This window comes from Nyctibius grandis, chromosome 5 (assembly GCF_013368605.1).
Source record: "Nyctibius grandis isolate bNycGra1 chromosome 5, bNycGra1.pri, whole genome shotgun sequence".
NCBI classification, from domain to species: domain Eukaryota; kingdom Metazoa; phylum Chordata; class Aves; order Nyctibiiformes; family Nyctibiidae; genus Nyctibius; species Nyctibius grandis.
The window spans coordinates 67,632,205-67,651,275 of NC_090662.1; the positions used below are offsets into that span (position 1 = coordinate 67,632,205).

A 19,071-nucleotide genomic window follows, 5' to 3' on the forward strand; every position below is an offset into this window, starting at 1 on the left:
GGGTTTGTCTCTCTGTGCCCATGGGGCACCTGGCAGCCCCCTCCTGAGCGCCTCCTGCTCCCCCAGACATTTGTCCCTGCAGTGCCTTTGGGAGGTGGGGAGCAGTCACCTGGTCCTGCAGAGGGGAGCAGGAGGGCTGCCCTCGCCCTGCACTGCAGAGACAGGGCCGACAAGCCCTGCTAGGCTGCTTTAGGGAGCAGATCCAGCAGCATGGACTTCAGTGTACATTGAGCACCCACCGCACCCCTCCGCATCCATCCCGGCTCAGGAGAAGCACAGACACCTCTGCCAAATCTCTGCTGCTTTGTCGAGCGGTGGCCGTGGCCCCCTCCCCGTGTGAGCCACATTTGTGTCTGCAGGATTACACACACCCCCCCCAAGTCCTGGAGGGCTGGTGGTGGGACCCAGATTCCCTTGTCTCAGGGCAGAGCCGTAATTGCCAAGCCCTCCCGAGGGATCAGTCCCCAGCTGCAGCACACCGCTTGGCTTCCCTCCCACCACCACCCCATACTGGCATTACAGGGATCAGGACGGAGAGAAGAAGGGGAAAGCCAGGTCCCTCCAGTATGGGGAGCAGGGTGACCCCGCAATGCCCATGCCACCACCCAGGGGACCACAGTGCTGCCCAGCCCCACGGCACATGGTCCATCTCTGGCGAGTGACCCACAGAGAGGTACCGCTCATCTGGACACAACACGCTGGCTCATGCAGCCCCTACCCTGCCCACCCTCGGCTCTCTCTCGTGCCCCCCCGCCGGCACTGCTCGCACAAGCGATCTCAGCCACATGCAGAAACAACCGCAAGGCGGGTCTCATTAGGATAATACAGCCAACGGGACATAGGCAAATAATAGAGATAAGGTCCAAACCCGAGGGAAAATCTTACTCCTGAGAGATGGTGCCTGGGACCATGAGGAGCCCCAACACGCAACTGCTCCACTGCCAGGACGGCAGCGCCGAGTGCTCCGGCGCAGAAGGCAGCAGGGTCCGGGAATGAGCACAAATCTACTGTGTGGAGGCTGCTGAAGGAGCCTGAAGGGTGTCTATAAGGGACAGGGGTGGTAAGGAGGCAGCTGTATACATACCACTAAAGAGCCCATTTCTCAGTTTTGTGCTGGGAAAACAGTTTCTGACATTTACTGGTACTAAGGAGTGCACGTTGAAGAGAAAGGCTCTATCCAAAGTTCAGTTTCTCTTCCTATTCTTCATTATATTAGATGTATTTAAAGTAAATTCTAAGTAGTTGCTGCAAAAAAGTTCCTATGGCCATCAACAAGGAGGTCTCCAAGCAAACTTTGTTCAGAAATAAGTTTTTGCTAAAGAAAACTGTAGGAATCCCTACTTTAAAAAAGCAAAGGCCTAAAAAATATAATATCTAAACAGCATTACTTCCCTCCTTGAGTTTTGCATTTCACAGTGAAGCTTCAGCAGCTCTTGTACAGTATACTCGGGCTTTATAAGCAGGACTTGCACTGAGTTCAGTGGACAGGAGGTTCCCAGTAACATCTGAGTTGCAGAAGCAAGGCCACCGTTCCCAAAGCCACTAAGAGGAGACTTTGCAAGGCTAGATAAAGCAAAAAGCCAGATAAAGCGACAGTCAGAGAAAGGGGAAAGACTGGAGTTGGGTAGTAGGTCAGTGGCAGAGCTCCTGGCCTCTCTTTTCTGTGCACCTTCTATGACACAGCCCGTCCCTGCTTCCCCAGGCAAATGGGGACATGGCAGCTTTCCTCCCCCGGGCCCACACCAAGCTGGCATTCCCACACAGCAGCATTTCAGCAGCTGGAGACCCCATGGCATCAGCCTAGAGCTGAACTAAAGTGACTACAAGAGCCGTTTCGGCATCCGAGCCAGAGAGGCTGCCTGTGTTAATGAAGCTGATGGGAATGGGATGGGGTCTAACGAGGTGCCTCTTACTGAAAAGCAGGGAACTTCCTCCAGGCTGCCTTCAGCTCCCGTGGAGCACTCGGGTCAGTTTGTAACTTATTAACTACGCCAACACTCACACGATCAAAGTTCAGCACCTGTTTAGTTGCTCTTCTGGAACAGCAGACTTGAAAAGCACATTGCACAGGTTTTTTAGGAATAAAAGAGACATCCAGAAAAGGCTTCCCCTACCCCATCTGCCCAGAGACCTCCACCGCACCGCTGTGTGTTTGGGTCATGAGACCATGTTTATTCACCACCCGGTGCCTGAGGAGTCAGCTCTGCTCAGCTCCTGCACCCATCTGCTTCCTCCTCTCACGACAAAACAGCTCTGCGCCCCAGAGAAAACTGAAATGGTCCCCAGGTTTAGGAGGAAAGTCTCCGCCAAGAAGGCATATTTATTCGCTCTCTGGTGAGATGAGCGGGTTTGTTGGCACACGCGCTGCACGTTTTAAGTGTCTCCCCTGCAGCTGGAACTTAACCCTCATCTAAATTACACCTCTGGTGCCCTTAATTTAAAGAAGTGTTCAATAGACTGTGTCACTTGGAAAATTAATCGCTTTGCCGTTGGACAAGCGGGGATGAGTATCAGAGTCAGCGTTGCACCTCAGCATCAGATTGAGAGCAGTGGGGCTGTTTCTCCCGGTAGTGGGGGACAATCGCGTGCAAGGGGACTGCTATGGTTCCTGCAACCAGTCTCTCATCAGGCCATTAAGGCCACACAAGCCAGGTCACCTCCACAAGAAACTCTTGAGGTCCCAGGGATGATTTTCTATCCGCCACCTGCTGTGCTGACTACTGGTCCTGGGGAGCCGTTCCTTTGGAGGCAGAGGAAAGGAGAGCGGTCCTGGCAGACGTGGAGCGTGGTCACCCCACTGGTGAGCAGAAAGCCTGCCTCACTGGAGGCAGCGAGGGAACACACAGAGAAGCTGCAAGAAAGGCACAGAGGAAAGGAGGTTCTTACTAACCAAAGCAGAGAGGAAGACAAGAGTCCATCACCGATCAAACCTGGGAGAGGAGTGCTGATGGATGGAGCTGCAAATGTAGGCTTTCAAAGGTATCACTGGGCAGGATGACACCAGAAAGAAAATCAAAGCAAAAGAGTCACTGAGCAGGCGGCATGCTTTGAATCCTAGCTGACCTGGGATCAGCACCACTTATCCCAGCGTACGCCTGTTGCAGTGATCAAATTACCCATCGAGAAGGGGTTATACAGCAATTACAACTACCTCCCCACCAGCGGAGCAGCCAAACGTCCTCTGCTACCCACAGCTTCCCTGCAGGCTCACAAGCGAAAGAGCCAGACAGGTTTCACTCCCTTTGCAGCTACTGCCCAGTGTAGGTAACAGCATTGGACCTGATACCCAAGAGACAAACTTCCACTGACTTAAAGGACAATGCACAAGCATGCTTGCTTGCTTATCCAAACCTGCAGTTGTCCAGAGACCATATAGTTCTGTTGATTGAAGTGTTTTTATTTACATACTTTACAATGAACAGTATCTGTTATTATTCTTTGTAAGTATCTGCACTCCCTGACCGTCAGAGTTAAGAACATCCAAGTAAAGTTACTGGAAGTGTTCCTCATTTTTGAGCATTTTATTGGAGCGATCAGTGATTTATCAACAACTTCTGGAACCAGTTGTGAACATGCAACTGTTACTCTGACCCACAAAGGGCCACTTTTTAGCCCTATGAGAAGCAAGATGTTCATTGCTATTCGGGTGGTACCAGTGCCTATTGCCAGACCTGCAAGGACACATCATCTGTGGCCTTTTAATCAAAGGCTGGGCCTGGGGGGAATGATTTCTTCCTGTGTGTTATTAAAAGGGATCACTAAAAACTCACCACACTCCCAAGTGTACTTCATATCTGGTGGGACAAAGCATCCCTTCTCCCTCACGTTTGCAGAAGCAAATACAGTTGGAGAAATGAACAAAAAGTTCTGCTTCTGCAGCCACTTAGCAGAAGAAATGGTGTGTTTTGGCCATCATGATCATTTGCTTTCCCTGCAAAGACATACTAACAAGGCCCTTGCTTCTCAGTGACTGAGGAAGAGGGAAAGAGAAACCTTGACCACAAAGAGGAACCCAGTCTCTGGGAAACAGGCAAAGAGGATGCTGTTAAACATTTCAGGAAACACTAAAGGAAAGATGGGGGCAGCCAGAAGCTTTGAAAGTTTTGATTTCTACAAGATAATGAACCGCTTGTTCTAACTAGAGGAGAAATTGCCTGTGAGCCCTCTCTCCCAGAGAGGTTTCTCCTACAACATTCAATACTGTAAAGGGCTGGAGAGCAGGGAACACTCTCGGCTGGATTAATTTACAAGGTAAAGGTGATTTTTTTCCCAGGGGGAGTTAAACTAGACTCACGCCCTTGCTTCTCTGGGCTTGATAAAGAGTGTTTGAAACTCTTCTGCCTGCATGAAGAGGGCAGGAGCATCTCCTGCCCCAGGAGCACAGGCACTGCTGAGCCCAGGACCACCCCGGCAACTGGGGAATTGCCTGAGTGGTGGCTTTGCAGGAAAAGTTAAATACTTCAGATTCCCTTTTCAACCAGGCTACTTAAGCTTGGGATCTGTTTTTGTTAAAGCCTTCTTATTTTAAGAAAGTCCTTGTTGAAATGCAGAACCCTGCCACTTCGGTTACCATTAACATGTGTCTGCCAAAATCGCCAGCAAGCCTTCAAGATGCAGCAAGGCTGAACTCAGTGAGTGATAAAGGAGTGATAAAAACCCTTTAAATGTAGCACGCGAGAAAGATCATACTCTCAGCAAACTGGGGATCCAAAACAACCCTGAGAAAGTCAAGTTTTGGGCCAACAGCAACCTCATGAAGCGCAGGAAGGGGATTGCAAAGCTCTGCCCTGGGGAGGAATAACACCAGGGATCAGCACAGGCTGGGAATACACTGGCCTAGTAGTCACCCAGCTGAAAAGGACCTGGGTGTTACAGGCCTGCCAAGCTGTGTATGAGTTAGCAGTGTGCTCTCACGGTAAACACCACGAACTGCATAGTGGGCAGTGTCAGGGGCGGTGTGGCCAGCAGGCCAAGGGGAGGTGACAATTCAAGACTGCTAAGGCTGCACCTGGAACAGAGCTGGAATAGTGGACTTCATAAATGAGTCCCAGACCAGAATTAGGGCTTCCCAGAAAATCTGTTCATTTCTATTATTGGGGGAGAGGAAAAAAAAAAAAAAGAAGGAAAGAACCAAAAAAACCCAGAAGTGACAATTTTCTCCCAGTTCCCATGTCCTTATAAATAGCCCTACATCACCACATTTAGGATGTGTATCTGAGAAAGCAAGGTTCTCTTTTAAAGAAAAGTTTCTTGTAGGAAGAAGACTTGAAAAAGGGAACCAGGCTCTGTGCTGTTCAGGGTGCAAGGCAGTGCTGCCGGCAGCCTCCCTGCCAGCGGGACGTAAGGAAAGGGGAGAAGGAAAAAAAAAAAATCAGACAAATTGCTGACAACCTTTGCAATCCTACAGCGTCACAGCAAGATTCATTTGAGACGGCAGTGGACTAATAGGTGGTTTTGACAGGGTAAGGTGGAGAAGATCAGACAGGAGAAAATAAGGCTGCACTGAACTGGCCGTGAAATCCTTCATGTCCTTTGGAGAAATGCATTGCTTTTAGCAGACGGGTGCCAGTCACCAGCACAAGCCCAGTAGGTAAACAGGCACAGCCAGTGTTTGCAGCAGGAAGCTTATCCAGAGAGGAATTTTATCCGCCCAGAGCAGGCCCCTGCCTGGGGCAGCCAGGAGACCTCTCTAGCAATCAAACACTGACACCACTTCAGGTCTAACCTGCTGACAGACCTACTGCTTCTCCACTCTTACAGGTGCTGTGCTGGCTGGGGGCTGGTTTTCACCGCTAGAAACAGAGACACCCATCTGCATTGAGCAAAAATCAGGATTCAGCAACCATATTTAAAGGCAAGTGCTCCCCAAGCAGCACCTACAAGCGTTTGGCCTGGCCAGGCTGACAATATTACAGTCAAAGCAGGCAACACCCCTTGCTTAGTCCAAGGGGAACAGCCCTTGACCCAACAATTTGGATGCTTCCACACAGACTATAAATCTCCATTGTTTAACTGCTGCTCATGGATTTTTATCCTTCCCTCTCTTCTCACCACACATCCCTCCGTGAGCCTGCTGTCCCTCCAGCAGAGCACAAGGTTTTTTTCTGGGAAACATCAGCACTTCTCCACACAGCCTCCCAGGCATAGGAGGTGATGGACAGCAAGATAGTCAAGCCTAATCCCCACATGTTATGTGTTTTTTTTTCATCTGATTCCCTTCCTTTTACAGCCTAAGTGGGAGAGACTCAGGCCAGATCTGCAGCTCAGGATTATGATCTGAAGCATAATATTTCTTTATGAGCAAATTATCACCAAGACTTCAATGCACTGTTGGCCTTTTAAAAAACTAAGTGTTTAGTATTTTTATTTCTTTCTGCTTTGTGGTTTATGGCTCCCATAAATCAGGTGACAGGCTGTGGCACAGAGGGCTGATCCGATCTGTGAGAATGAGGAAAGGGTCAGGAGAAGGGAGCTCCGACTGAGTCCTTAACCAGAAGCCCTCTGCTCCCTGCTGTAAGCATCCCCATGGGGGAGGCAGGATGCTGCCCACCCGAGGCAATGCTAACGCCATGCCAACGCTTTCTTCTCTGACACTGAGTTAAAAAAACTTATTCCTTCTATGCCACACCATATCCTTGTAAAATGTGAAAAACACTTCTCTCTCTCACAGGAGTGAGAGCAGTGATAAATCCATTAGCTTTCACAAACTGTTCCATCAGTACAGAAATTAGAGCTGCTGGAGTGGGGCAGACACAAGCGAAGCACTGACCCACTACACTGGTAAACCAACCTATGCACTTGAAACGATCAAATCTGACCCAATGTATTGCTGATCGAGAAGTCTTACCTTGTCGCAAATGAAGGATGCTGCCACGGTGAAGAGACTACTCCAGAGTCAGAAACTTGGTGCTGAACTCTCAAGTCTTGCAAGTCGAAGACTAAATTTTCAAGGACATTTAATCACTCGGAGGTGTACCAAAGGCCCTACTGTGAAGCGTCCCAGCAAGCGACTCATCAGGGAAACCTCCTCCCTACATCTCCATGCTTCCAAATGCTATTAAAAAAAAAAAAAATCTGTCCTGTAGTCAGCCTACTCCCTGTCAGGGAAATGGGATCCATAGCATTTCCTTTCCCCTGCCCCTTGCCACCTGGCTTGTGCACTTGAACTTTAAATACTTCAGGGCAGACACTTTCCTACATGCACATGTGCGCATGCTTAACACCTTGCCAAGTGGGCCACCATCTTCACCAAGACCTTAAGGCTCAAAAGACAAATAACATATAATATTCCAAGGACTTTGTTGGATTGGGGATTGCAGGGTTATCCACTGATGGTGTTTCTATTGCTAGCTGTACTGCTTTGTTCATTGATAAGAACTGGTCTTTCTCCCGACACGTTCAATGATGGTTTGCTAGGGGAGACATTGGTACCAGTACTTCATCCTCCACTGCTAGGACGACAGGACCACAGGTGGCTTACTGCTGTTTCAAGGGAAGGTCTGTGCAGAACAGGGGGAGAGGACTTCTGCAAGGACAAGCCTGACGTTCCTTCCACCGGTTCACAGAAGCCCAGGAGGTGACCTAAATTCATGTGGCAACCCTCCCTTGAATACTCTCACAGTCCCAATCCTTCCTTTGGCATTTCCAAAGCAGTTGAAACCGCCACCATTTGAAGTCCCATGGACTTTTTGCCTACCAAGGCAAAAGGTGACGCCAATTGTTGGCCTGCTTTTGAGCAGCTGTCAGCAGCCCAGCCTCCACCACTGATCCTCCACTCGACCAGAAAGATATTACCTGCTACAAAATGCTGTATAAGAGGCAGGTGTTGCTGCCATCCTCACCAGGCACCCACCTTCTCGGTGGACACTGGCAACTCCAGGCTGTGCACCCAGACTGCTGTGAAAGCTGTAAGAGTGCTACTGATTGGGTAGCCAAGTGCCAACAAGCACAAAGGCGTGGGGGTGTTTCATTTCATACACGTTTTACCAACATTTAAATGCACCTGAGAGTTCCAGCCCATCCTGTCACCTGCACACAAGATTGTATGAAAGGTAAAGGAAGGAAGTTAATTGAGCATGGATTAATTCACCTAAGAACGGAGCTGGCAAGAGTTTGGTGGTGGCCCTGGGCAGAGACTGTAGCACACACCTCAGCCCCAGCCCTGCATTGGCACCTGGCCCAGCAGTCCAATTTAGTCCCTGGCCTTGGCCACCAGAACTGTTTGCCCCTACAAGATGTTCTACAATGGGGGAAACAGTCCGGCTTCCACTCGACACCGAGGAACCAGAGGCGCACGTGGTCCAAAGCGCAGCCCTTGCACGCGGCCTCAGAAAGCACCCAGGAACCTCTAATCCACATGAAGAGCACACTGGATTCAGGAAGGATGGAGACAACAGCAGTTTCGGTCCCCTCCAAGAGTTCACAGTGCAATCTGCAGAGCACGCTGGGTTTCCAGATGGGAAAGGCAGGAGCCAGGCTCAGTGGTGAATCCCAAAGAGCATGGCCCTTTTCCGGGGCTCTTGGCCATCACCCTTATGAAGGAGACAGTCACTCTTTCTCCTGTTCAGCAATGCCTGAAAGCAGGACATGCAGACACCCTTGGGAAGCCCAATGTGGAGGCCCCTCCTTGAGCATTCTGCATGTCCAGGGCCCCCCAACAGCACCGGAAAGGAGGTAGAAAAGGGTCCATACCGTGAACTCCCACCAAGGTGACAGCCAGGGAGAAATCCCCTGACAGGTTGCTCCACGTAAAACAGTACAAACGAGCAGCTAACCACACCAAGGTAGCAGATGTCTGACCATCGACCTTAAATCGCACAGAGTTGTTCCAATAAAACCGAGATTAGATGATAAGCAGCAAGCAGTAACAGCAGGAGGACATCCATCCATCCATCCATCCATCCATGGTCTGGGGGCCCACAGTCATAGGTACAGGACTTGGTATGACAACTGGAGCCGGGCTGCAATGTTAAGGACTCCCAATCGGAGAGCGCAGGCGAGACAGAGCCCTGCCAGCGGCTCACCTCCACGGCTGGGGCTGTCACTGGAAGTAACAGGATTAGCAGAGAGAAGAGAAAGCTTCCAGGCTGGCAAGCAATAAACAGAGTGCGTAAGAAGTTCAGGCCATGCTTTTAATCGAGTTTTGAGCATTAGAGGATCTTTTCAACAAAAATGAGAATCCAGTGTTTAAAAAAAAATAAAAGAAGGAAAGAAAGAGCAGCAAGAACACACTCAGCTCTCCCTCAGGAGAACATGTGCTGCACAGAGCAATTCCCAAACACAGACACCAGTCTCGTCCTCCCAAAACCTGGCTGTAAAGCTAACAACTGTCGCGCTATTAAAGTGTCAGATAAGCCAGGCAAAAGCACCAGTGAGATTCCTGGAGCTTCAGTATGCTCTGGGATCGCTTGGACGCGTTGGGTTTTACTCCACACGTATCAAGATCTATGAGGGTTAAAGCCAGAGGTAAACATTATCAGGAGTCAGGCAGCCCTCCTCCAGGAGCTACAGCTGATCTGTTCGACAGAAGGACAGGCGGGAGGCAATGGCACCCGTTTCAGAAAGCCACCTACTCTCCTACAAAAGACCTCAGGGAAATGCAAAATTCACTACATGCCTTCAAAAATCGTACAACTCCTTTCAGCACTGAAAACGTGCAGCTTGTTTCCAATATAATGTTTTCCCCATTTTGCTCTCCAGCCATCGAGTTGTGCTGTGGCTGCTCCTCACGGGTAGGAGAGCTACATGCTGCCAGGCGTCTTGTCCCCAGGTGGGTTCCAGCAGCCTCGAGCCCCTCACCACCCAAATCCACCTTTCCCCACCATCGAGCAGAGGGGCCAATTAAAAGCGCAGGGGAAAACAGGGAGGCAGGATGTCGTTACCAGAGCTGGAATTTGGCCTGGGTGCCATGGAGATGAAACACAGCAGATGGTTAAGGTGTACACGGGAAGCACGCACCCAGCACCTGACTATAGATTTAAGACCAATTAATACAACAAAAGAGAAAACTTGACAAGGAAGCCAGAGACCTACAAAATTAATAAGCGAACCATGAAAAGGGGAGGCTCTCCCAAGCAGCAGCAGAGTGTACAATACCTACAGAGCCGTGAATAAACTGAAGTTGGAACAGATGGAGACAGAAACAAACCGCCGTGTGTATTAGCTGGCTACCAAGTAAAAGAGCCGGCGCCGGAAAAGAGCTTCCCTGCAATTCAGGGTGAGAACAATAGGCTCGGGTTCTGCAGCACTCCCTTCCCGAGGTGCTCAGTGTCCTTTGTACAGCTTAATTTAAGGCTCACAAGCTGCAGCGCTCTCAGATACAAGATCCTAACGAACGACCAGGAAAGCATATTCTTTTAAATAATAAACCATGCGTCTCTAATTAAAAGAGCCCAGGCACTACACGGCAGAGACAGGAGCCTTCCCCGGCAGCCCATCACACAGGAACAGACCCCGACTACACGGCCTTGCCTCGGACCCGATCCGAAACGGGATCAGGGGACAACAAACAAGGGCTTTTCAATGGACGGCAGCTGCCCTGAGGTGACTGCGGTCGCAGCCCGCTGGGTAAATGCTTGGTAAACCCCAGCACTACCTTGAAGACACACAAGTGACCTTTATCTTTGCAGGCGAGAGCAGCCTCGCACACAAATGTTTCCACTGAATTTTATCTGATCACCTGTGAACTGAAGCCCTGGCCAGGTCAGAGATGAGAAAACAAGGGAGGAGACAAGCCAACACACCATGGGAAGGGGAGCAGGGAGAGCTTAGTGTGGTGCCATTAAACACAATAAGAGAAACCCCTCGCTACAAGGGCATTTAAAATCCCAGCCACAAAGAAGAGGAGGCAAATGTCCCAAGGAGCACCAGGTGCTGGCTTCCCAAGAGCCACCCTTGCCCCGACTCGAGGGCAGCGGTGGGCGCTGCGGGAAGGCTGAGCCCGGGCAGCATCAGCACCCCGACACCCCAGCAGCCGCCCCCTCCTCTGTCCGGGCTGGCAGAAGCGGGTGCACGGCTTCCCCTCCAGGTCTGCAAACACAGGGCTGTCCCGCCGCTCTATCTGTGATGTAAATCCCACAGATAAACAAGTCCAGCTCTGCAGACAACATTTATCACCCTCTTTAAAGGCAGGCGGCTCTGAGCTAAGCCCCCTGAGGGGCACCCCTCACCCATGGTAAGCTCAGCCTGGAAGCGACAAGCTTTTCACGGCATTAAGTCCTGCCTTGAATCCAACCCACTAAAACTTTACTGACTTCAAAGCAAGAGGGCTTTTGCAGAGCCGTGTGGTCCCTGAAAACCCTGTCCCCAAAAGCCCTACCCTTTGTCCGTGCAGACCCCGGAGCATCGCTTGTTTGTACAGCAGCAGGCATGCTCGTGCATCGGCTCCTCCGCTCCTGTAGCACTAAGGAGACACCATCACATTTTACCACCACAACTCACTCTATAAAACACCACTGGCTGAGAGGCAGCATCTGCAACAAGCCCAAGCACAGGCGCAAGCTATAAAAACCTCCCCCCTCATCTCTACCCCCACCTGATTCCCTCTGTGGCTTTAAGCAAATCACATAACTTTTCCTCTTTAGTTTCTGCACCTGGGAGAGAGTAATATTTACCTACCCCAGAAGGGTGTTGAGAGGATTAGTTAATGTTTGCCCAGCATTTTAAAGGATAAAATATTCGGTATTAATTCCTAGCTGCTGAAAAGACTGATAGGTACAACTTTCATTAGCCCCAGTGGAAGATTTTTGCTCGAGTTGGGCTTTACGATTTCAGAAGAGTAGAAGCAAGATGATGTGACACTAACATTTCAGAAAGCGCCTGCAGCACGCACCATAAAACCCCTTCTCTTCTGACTACCGCCAGCCTCCCGCTCCACCGCCTGCGATGCGGAGGTGCACCTGCACCTGTTAATCATTAAAGCAGCCCAAACTCAACACGGGTCTCTGGGGCTTTGCCAGCAACACAGGGTAACCCCCTCAGAGGGGGTCCCTCTGCAGACCCCCACGGCGGGGAGCTGGCCTCACCTGCGAGATGTCCTCTTGTTGATTAAAAGCAGCTGTTGCAGCAGGATTGCCCTTCTGCTCAGATTTGTCGTAGAATCGTTTTAGTTGGAAAGGACCTTTAAGATCATCAAGTCCAACCATTAACCCAGCACTGCCAAGCCCACCACTAAACCATGTCCCTAAGCACCACATCTACATGTCTTTTAAATACCTCCAGGGATGGTGACTCCTCCACTTCCCTGGGCAGCCTGTTCGACTGCTTGATAACCCTTTCGGTAAAGAAATTTTTCCTGATATCCAATCTAAACCTTCTCTGGCACAACTTGAGGCTGTTTCCTCTCGTCTTATCATTTGTTACTTGGGAAAAGAGACTGACACCCTCCTCGCTACAACCTCCCTTCAGGTAGTTGTAGAGAGTGATAGGGTCTCCCCTGAGCCTCCTTTTCTCCAGGCTAAACAACCCCAGTTTCCTCAGCTGCTCCTCATAAGACTTGTGCTCTAGAACCTTCACCACCTTTGTTGTCCTTCTTTGGACTCGCTCCAGCACTCAGTGTCTTTCTTGTAGTGAGGGGCCCAAAACTGAACACAGTGTTCGAGGTGCGGCCTCACCAGTGCCGAGTACAGGGGGACGATCACTTCCCTAGTCCTAAGTGTCAACGTTGCCTAGCCTTTATTTGAAAGACAAGAGCCAACAGAGGTTTTCTTGCCCTGACGTCTGTGAGCTTTAGGTGGGGTCCATGCAGCGCTATGTCTGTCAGCAGATGTGCCAGGGGATGCACTGGGCAGGTGGGCATCCCCTGTGCTCGGCCGTGCCACTGCTCTGGTTGTGTCCCCTGTGCCAGCAGAGCACCTGGCAGTCTCAGCATGCTTTACAACTCAGGACACCCACAGCGCTTGGGAAAATGTATCGCTGCACATCACACAAATCAACCCACCCACTGCTCAGGCCCTTTGCATTCATAGCGTGGCACCAGCACCACCACGGTGTTATTTCTCTCCCCTCTGTGCACTGGGCACTTTGTTTTGGAGGACAAGGACAGCAAGGTGCCACCCCTGCATGGCATTGCAACCCCCAGGCTTATTTCCCTCAGCTGTTTCCCACCGCAGCTCACATCAGTGCCGATATGCCACACATGATGGGTGCCCACGCCGCCATACGTGGGGGCTCCACTCTCATGGACAGCGAGTAGAAATGCCAGCAGCCTTCGTGGGTTCCCAGGACAGAAACAGTGGAGGAAAGGGCCTGGCTTTGGCCCACGGTGTCTGCGGCTCGCTGGGGTAAGCAAGCTGCACTGGGCAGGGCTCCAGGCACAGCGGCCAGTGAGCTGCCACCTCCAGCAAATGCTGCAGCCTCGGTGGATGCACCTCATACGCCTGTCCTCAAAGCAGCACGGCAGGGCTGAACCCTGCAGCAGTGAGGAGGAGGGATGGGGGGGCTCATGGAGCCGGCCAGAAAGAGGTTTGGTTTTAACTGCTGGTTTACTGCCTGTCGGCAGAAGTATATGGCTGTACTATAAGGGAAAGGCTGGAGGAGGTGTCTGAAAATCAGGCTGACGCATCCCCAGACTCATGAAAGAAAATTGCCACCAGAGCAGCCCCCACTGACCCCACAGTTTCAGGGAGGGGACGTGGTTTTGAAGCCTGAGAACAATGGGGCGACCTTTCCCTCCTTTCTTCTGGCAAAGGTAAAAGACCTCGCTGCGGAGGTGTCCAAGCCGGGGAAGCCACTGAATGAGAAGCCTCAGGCCAATAAAGCGTCCCTTTGGGCCTTCAAACGCCCTGTCCGGCGGCGCTTCCAGCCTTCATCACTCCCGCCTGCTGGCAGCACCGGTGAACCTCAGCCCCCAGCAGCAGGTCACTGTGCAAATCCCTGACCGGAGGCAACGGCACGGCCATCCCGGCACGGGGGGCTGCCTGCCAGCGCCGGACCGTGCGCTCCCCACGCACCGTGGGGCAGCTCAGGGGGTTCAGATTTCGATTCTGGAGGAGCCCCTCGCCCTCATCACTCCCTGCTTCTCCCGTCGTGCCCAACTTCCAGGACGGCAGGCAGAGGCCGAGGCACTGCAGACGGCTGCTGAGCAAAATCAGAAGCACAGACCGAAATATGACTAATTTCAAACACATCACAGCCTGCGAGTCATTTTGTTTGTGAGCCTAAAAATCGCTTTCCACTGCTTTCATACTGGCTCGTTTCAAGGGTGAGTAAGCAGACAGTGGCAGACATGACTTTTATTATTGCCAGAGCTTTGAAGTTGCCCCATTTCACTGTGGTTAGCTGACTGTCTCAGCCATTTGTAGAGGCACATTTCGAAGAACTCAGCAGTGATGCATAGGTAGGCAGACCGAGCTGAGCTGGAGCTCAGCATATTCCATTGATGGTATTTCGTGGTGACTCATTAGTTGCCCACCCTCTGTTATTCATTGTTTTTAATCTAGTCATTTTATTTCAATATTCTTGATGACTTCCAAGAAGGTCCTTTCACAGACAGAGGTCAAGGGCAACCAAAACAGCTTCAAGCTGTAACTGAAGCCACTTTCTGTTAAATTAGCAGTGCCTGAGTTAAAGTGGATTTTGTGATGAATACCCTTGAAGAGTAAACAACACCACTTGAAGAGAGAGAAATATGGAAAAACTCTTCGCGCTGCAACAGTGTGAGCATTTCATGTATTTATACATGTGGATATACTCATACATCTGCAAAAGGGTAAACACAGAAACACACGTCTATTAGATAAGAAAGTGAAACTTCCTGGATTTTTTAATGACTCATTTAAAACAGCTTATTACATAGGTATTTTTTTATATTTTAAAAATACATCACTTGCACAAATTTTGAGAGAGAATTGTGTGGTTTATTTCCATCCCAGGTTAAACCACTATGACGTATTTTTTCCTGCTGCTCCAGACTTCCACATTTGTCATCTATATTTCTACATTTAACCACGTCTAGTTTGAAAGGCTGAACATCAAGAAGACTCTTTGCATAGCATGAAGCAGCACAGTTTGAAAGCATGTCATATTTTTTAGCTATAAAACCTACATCAACTTCGGCACAAATACAAACCTTTTGTCAATTGGAGGCATCACAGCCACTTCCCCAGGAGAAGGTGGCACCACAAACACCAAAGTCTAAGCAAAAGCGCTGGACTGTAATTGTGGGGTTATTTACACAGAACAGTTCACATTCTACTTTTAATTCCAGTGCCAAAAGTTTAGGGCTTGAGATAAACCACTCTTTCCCGTTGGAAGAGGCTGGTTGCATTTATGGCTCATTTCAGAGTCCAAGGGCTCAGGCCGAGATGAAAGGCCGGGGGCAGAGCGGGGCGATGCCCCACATCCAGCACTGCAGAGGGCGAGGGGGAGGGCGAGGGCTCTGGCAGCCGGGAGGGGAACTGCCAGATTCGCTTCCCAGCAGCGCTCGGCACTCTTGGGTAACCTCAGATGTGTCATTTAGCCTCCCGCTGACTCAGTTCCTCATTCATACGGTGGAAATAACATCACTTCTTTATTTCGTAGGAGTTTTGGGCAGATAAGTATCTTTTAATTTGGTATCGGAATCCACTCGAGAAGCGTAACTAAAATAGAGATCAGTTACGATCTAAGGAAATGACACAAGCGAGGGCTGGGAGGAAGGAATGAGACGTACGGTACAAAGGTGAGGAGCTCTCCAAACTGAGCTGATTTCTCGTATCACCTCAGGATAGTTCAGAGCGACAGCCTCGGCTCCCTGTACAGCATGGAAAATTCCAGGGACCCAACGGTTTCCCCTAAGAGTTAAGGCTCGCTTTGTAAATGCAGTATCCCTTCTCTCCCTACCTCTCTCGACAGGGCTTGGCCATGAACTGAAGCACAGGAGAGATGCAGATCCTGGGTTAGGAACCTGACTGAGCTCCCGCTCCCTGGGAACTTCTTTGGGTCTCTTCGGAGCTCTGCAGCTCCTTCGCCTCCTGGTTATAAAGGACCAGCCATGCGGCTCCCACATCCCTGCTGGGGGCTGCTTGGTCACCCAGGGAGGGAGCCAAAACACGGCACCTCTCTCCATGAGTCTGGTGCACCCTCTTTCCCCCCACAGCCTCCCTCTCCCGCAAAGGCCAGGGACCCCCGAGTCCCCGCTGGTTGGGCGTTCGAACCCCTGGGCCATGCCAGACCTTTGAAATGATGTCATGTTTTGGCGTGTCAGACGTCCGCGTGACCCAGACTCTTCTGCCTAACCGTGAAGCATGTGCAAGGGCAGGTCCCAGCCTTGTTACTCTGGCAAGGTCAGAGAGCTCTGTATCTGACACCCGGGGTGAGTGGAGCAGGGCTACCTGGTCCAGCATGCCTCACCACTTTGTGCTCCTCATCACCACCCCATAACGTGGACGTGGCAACTACCACAGAGGGATGTGCGCGGCCGGATGAGATTTTAAGACAAGTGACCTCACAGCCCCATCCCCGGCACAAACATTTTGCTCCAGGCGTGACGTGGCTGATCACAATCCCCCCTCCATCCTTGACACATTTTGGTGGGTGAGCCAGGGGAGGTAACAATACTTCTCTTTTTTTCCCAGAAGACAAAGCTGCGGAAGACACCAATTCCCATGGCAACGAAGGCAGAGAAGAAGTGTCCCAAGATGTGATTTGCTGTCACCATACCCACCTCGCGGCAGAAAAGGACAAACGATAGCTCTGAAAGGAACTGTTTCCATGGGACCCTTCCCCGCGAGCACACGTGATGACAACCCAACCGTCTGCCACAGCTTTCAGCGTTGAACAGGTCTGACTGGTAGAGAGCAGCAAACGCTGCCTGCCTCGTCTCATCCTCTTGTGAGGAACAGTGCCCTCCTCGCTCCCCTCGAAGCCTGCCTAACCCCGAACAAGCCACGCAGCTGCTTGCTAATCCACTTACGCAGGCAATTACACTGGGATAGCAGCCTGCAGAGAGCCACGCTCAAGTTCGCAGCTAAACATCGTCCTGGGTTTTTTTTTAATCCATGGAGTGCTACCTTCAGCTGTGTTGAAAGCTCCTTACAGAGCACACATTTATGCTTTGGTAGTACATGCTATGTTAAGTGCATTTCCTTCTGACACTTTCATTTATCATACTTCTTCCCTCCCACCCCTGCCCCTTCAGTTCCCCAGGGAATGTTAGTGAATTTATGCAGGAACAAAGTCACCTTGAGCTTTAATCCACACCCTAGCAGAAGGAATACATCTGTCGGCAATCACATCCACCCACTCTGCAACTGCATTACAATGCTCACTTTGTTAGCACAGAAAATACTGGTTCCTTTTCTGGTCCTGGAGACAAGCTCCCACAAAGGCTGGAGCAAAGAAAATGGACTGGGGACAGAAGAGGGAGGAATCCAGCCCTGCACCTTTGAGACTGAACAGGTAACCTGAGGTGAAACAGTGGAAGTAGGAAGAAAAGAGCAAGTCTGGCAAACCAAGACCTTGACTTTAGATAAATGCCCACAAAGCGACTCCCTGCTCCCTTCCTAAGAAGAGGAGGCAGCTGAGAAAACTGCAGTCAGCGAAGTCGCAGAAGACAAGCATAGACCCTTATCCAACCGACAGCAAAACAGCGACCAAAGTGAGTGGCAAAGTACAGCAGAACCAGGCGCATAAAGCAATCTGGATTTCGCCATCTGGGAGCAAAGGCCAGAGTCCCTCAGAAGCAGAGTGGCACCCAGCTGCTGGGGCCATGGCTCCATCTTCCCCTGACACCCTCCTCCTATCCCTCAGGGAAACCAGCCCTGACATTGCCAGAGCACACAGGGCCAAGACGGTGTTTAAAAAAGGACCGCGGGGCTCCAGTAGACCAGAACAGCATCACAGATGTGCACAGAAACAAAGCTACGCAGCTAAAAGCCACCTCCAGCAGAGACCCTCCCAGCCCTGCACACGCGCTCACCTGACGTTTTGAAGGCGTGCACTGATTCAGAAATCACTTGTGCTGGTGCAACGCTGACGCATGCCTGCTGTTGCAGGCAGGGCTCCCACCTTTGCATCTCTTCTCATGTAACAGCTCCTTTCCATTCAACAGCAGGAACCACAGCCGCCTGTTGCTGTCTGTCCCAGTCATTGCCATGCCATGATAAGCAGTCCTGGGATGAACCTGCTTCTGGCTGAAAGAAATGAAACATTAATATGCTCAGAAGGACGAAAGAGTTACAGCAGAGGACAAGGAGGCTGAAGAAGAGGTGAATGGATAGTGGAGCCAGTCCTGATGAAACTGCCTCACAGATACTCCCATCCTTCCGGCTGAATAGCACAGCCAGCTATTACCCAATTGCTTTGTCATCTTTGGCACTCGCTGCAGGCAAGCACCAGCTTCTGTCAGCCCAACGTCACTTTTCTCTGCCATGCACCCCAGAGCAGATGAGTGAGTTTCTGGAAACTGGTCCCACCTGACAAACGGGAAAAAGAGTGAGGATGTAGGTCTCCGGGTATAGGAGTTCTCTGAGCTAGTGTTGGAATCCAGGAGCCCAGAGAAAGCAACCCATTCCAAATCCCCAATACTTTGCTTACTGCATTGTAAGGAAAGAAGATTTAAATAATGCATCTGAGTAATCTCATCCTTATCTGCTGTCATTCCACTGGTACACTCTGGGTTATATTGTTACTTATGCAGCCCACAAGGACAAGAGGTGGTAGCATATGGATTTCCTATCCTTTGCAACTGAACAACACCCCCAGTGGACACAGACTTCACCAAGTCACCTAGAGGTCCATCAACTGCCATCAGCTGCTTTCAAAACTATTCAGAAACAAAATAGGTTGTCCTCAGTCTACCTGGGCTTCTGTAATTGCAGAGAGAAATCTTCCTTCTCCTGGCAGTAATCTTAAACCTAACAAGAGACCCACAAAGCTTGTTTTCTGCTCCCATGCTCCAGGAGTACATTTTGCTTTGCCCACTGGGTTTATTTTCATGGACACCTTGTACACTGTTCAGAAGGAGGCCGAAGGAGACATTCCAGGAGAACCTCCGGTGATCCAGACATGTACAGAGACATAATCACCAGTGCAGGAGAACCAAAGGGAACATTCACAGCAATTGCCCAAATTCTTCTTCTTTGATTACTCTAA

General features: G+C 50.6%; 1 protein-coding gene across 6 annotated transcripts in view; it reads right to left on the reverse strand.

Moving 5' to 3' along the window:
- Positions 1-19,071, reverse strand: part of SLC37A3 (solute carrier family 37 member 3) — a 51,831-nt gene that overhangs the window by 5,832 nt on the left and 26,928 nt on the right. For 5 of the 6 annotated variants that reach the window (XR_011048305.1, XR_011048309.1, XR_011048304.1 and 2 more), the window contains one exon: positions 17,897-18,110. Coding sequence is in view for 1 of the 6 variants with exons in the window: in XM_068402466.1 (XP_068258567.1) it covers positions 18,000-18,110 (111 nt within the window). In the remaining 5 variants the exon portion in view is untranslated. Of the gene's footprint in view, positions 1-17,825; positions 18,111-19,071 lie in introns of those variants that run through there. The other variant, XM_068402466.1, reaches the window with a different exon arrangement.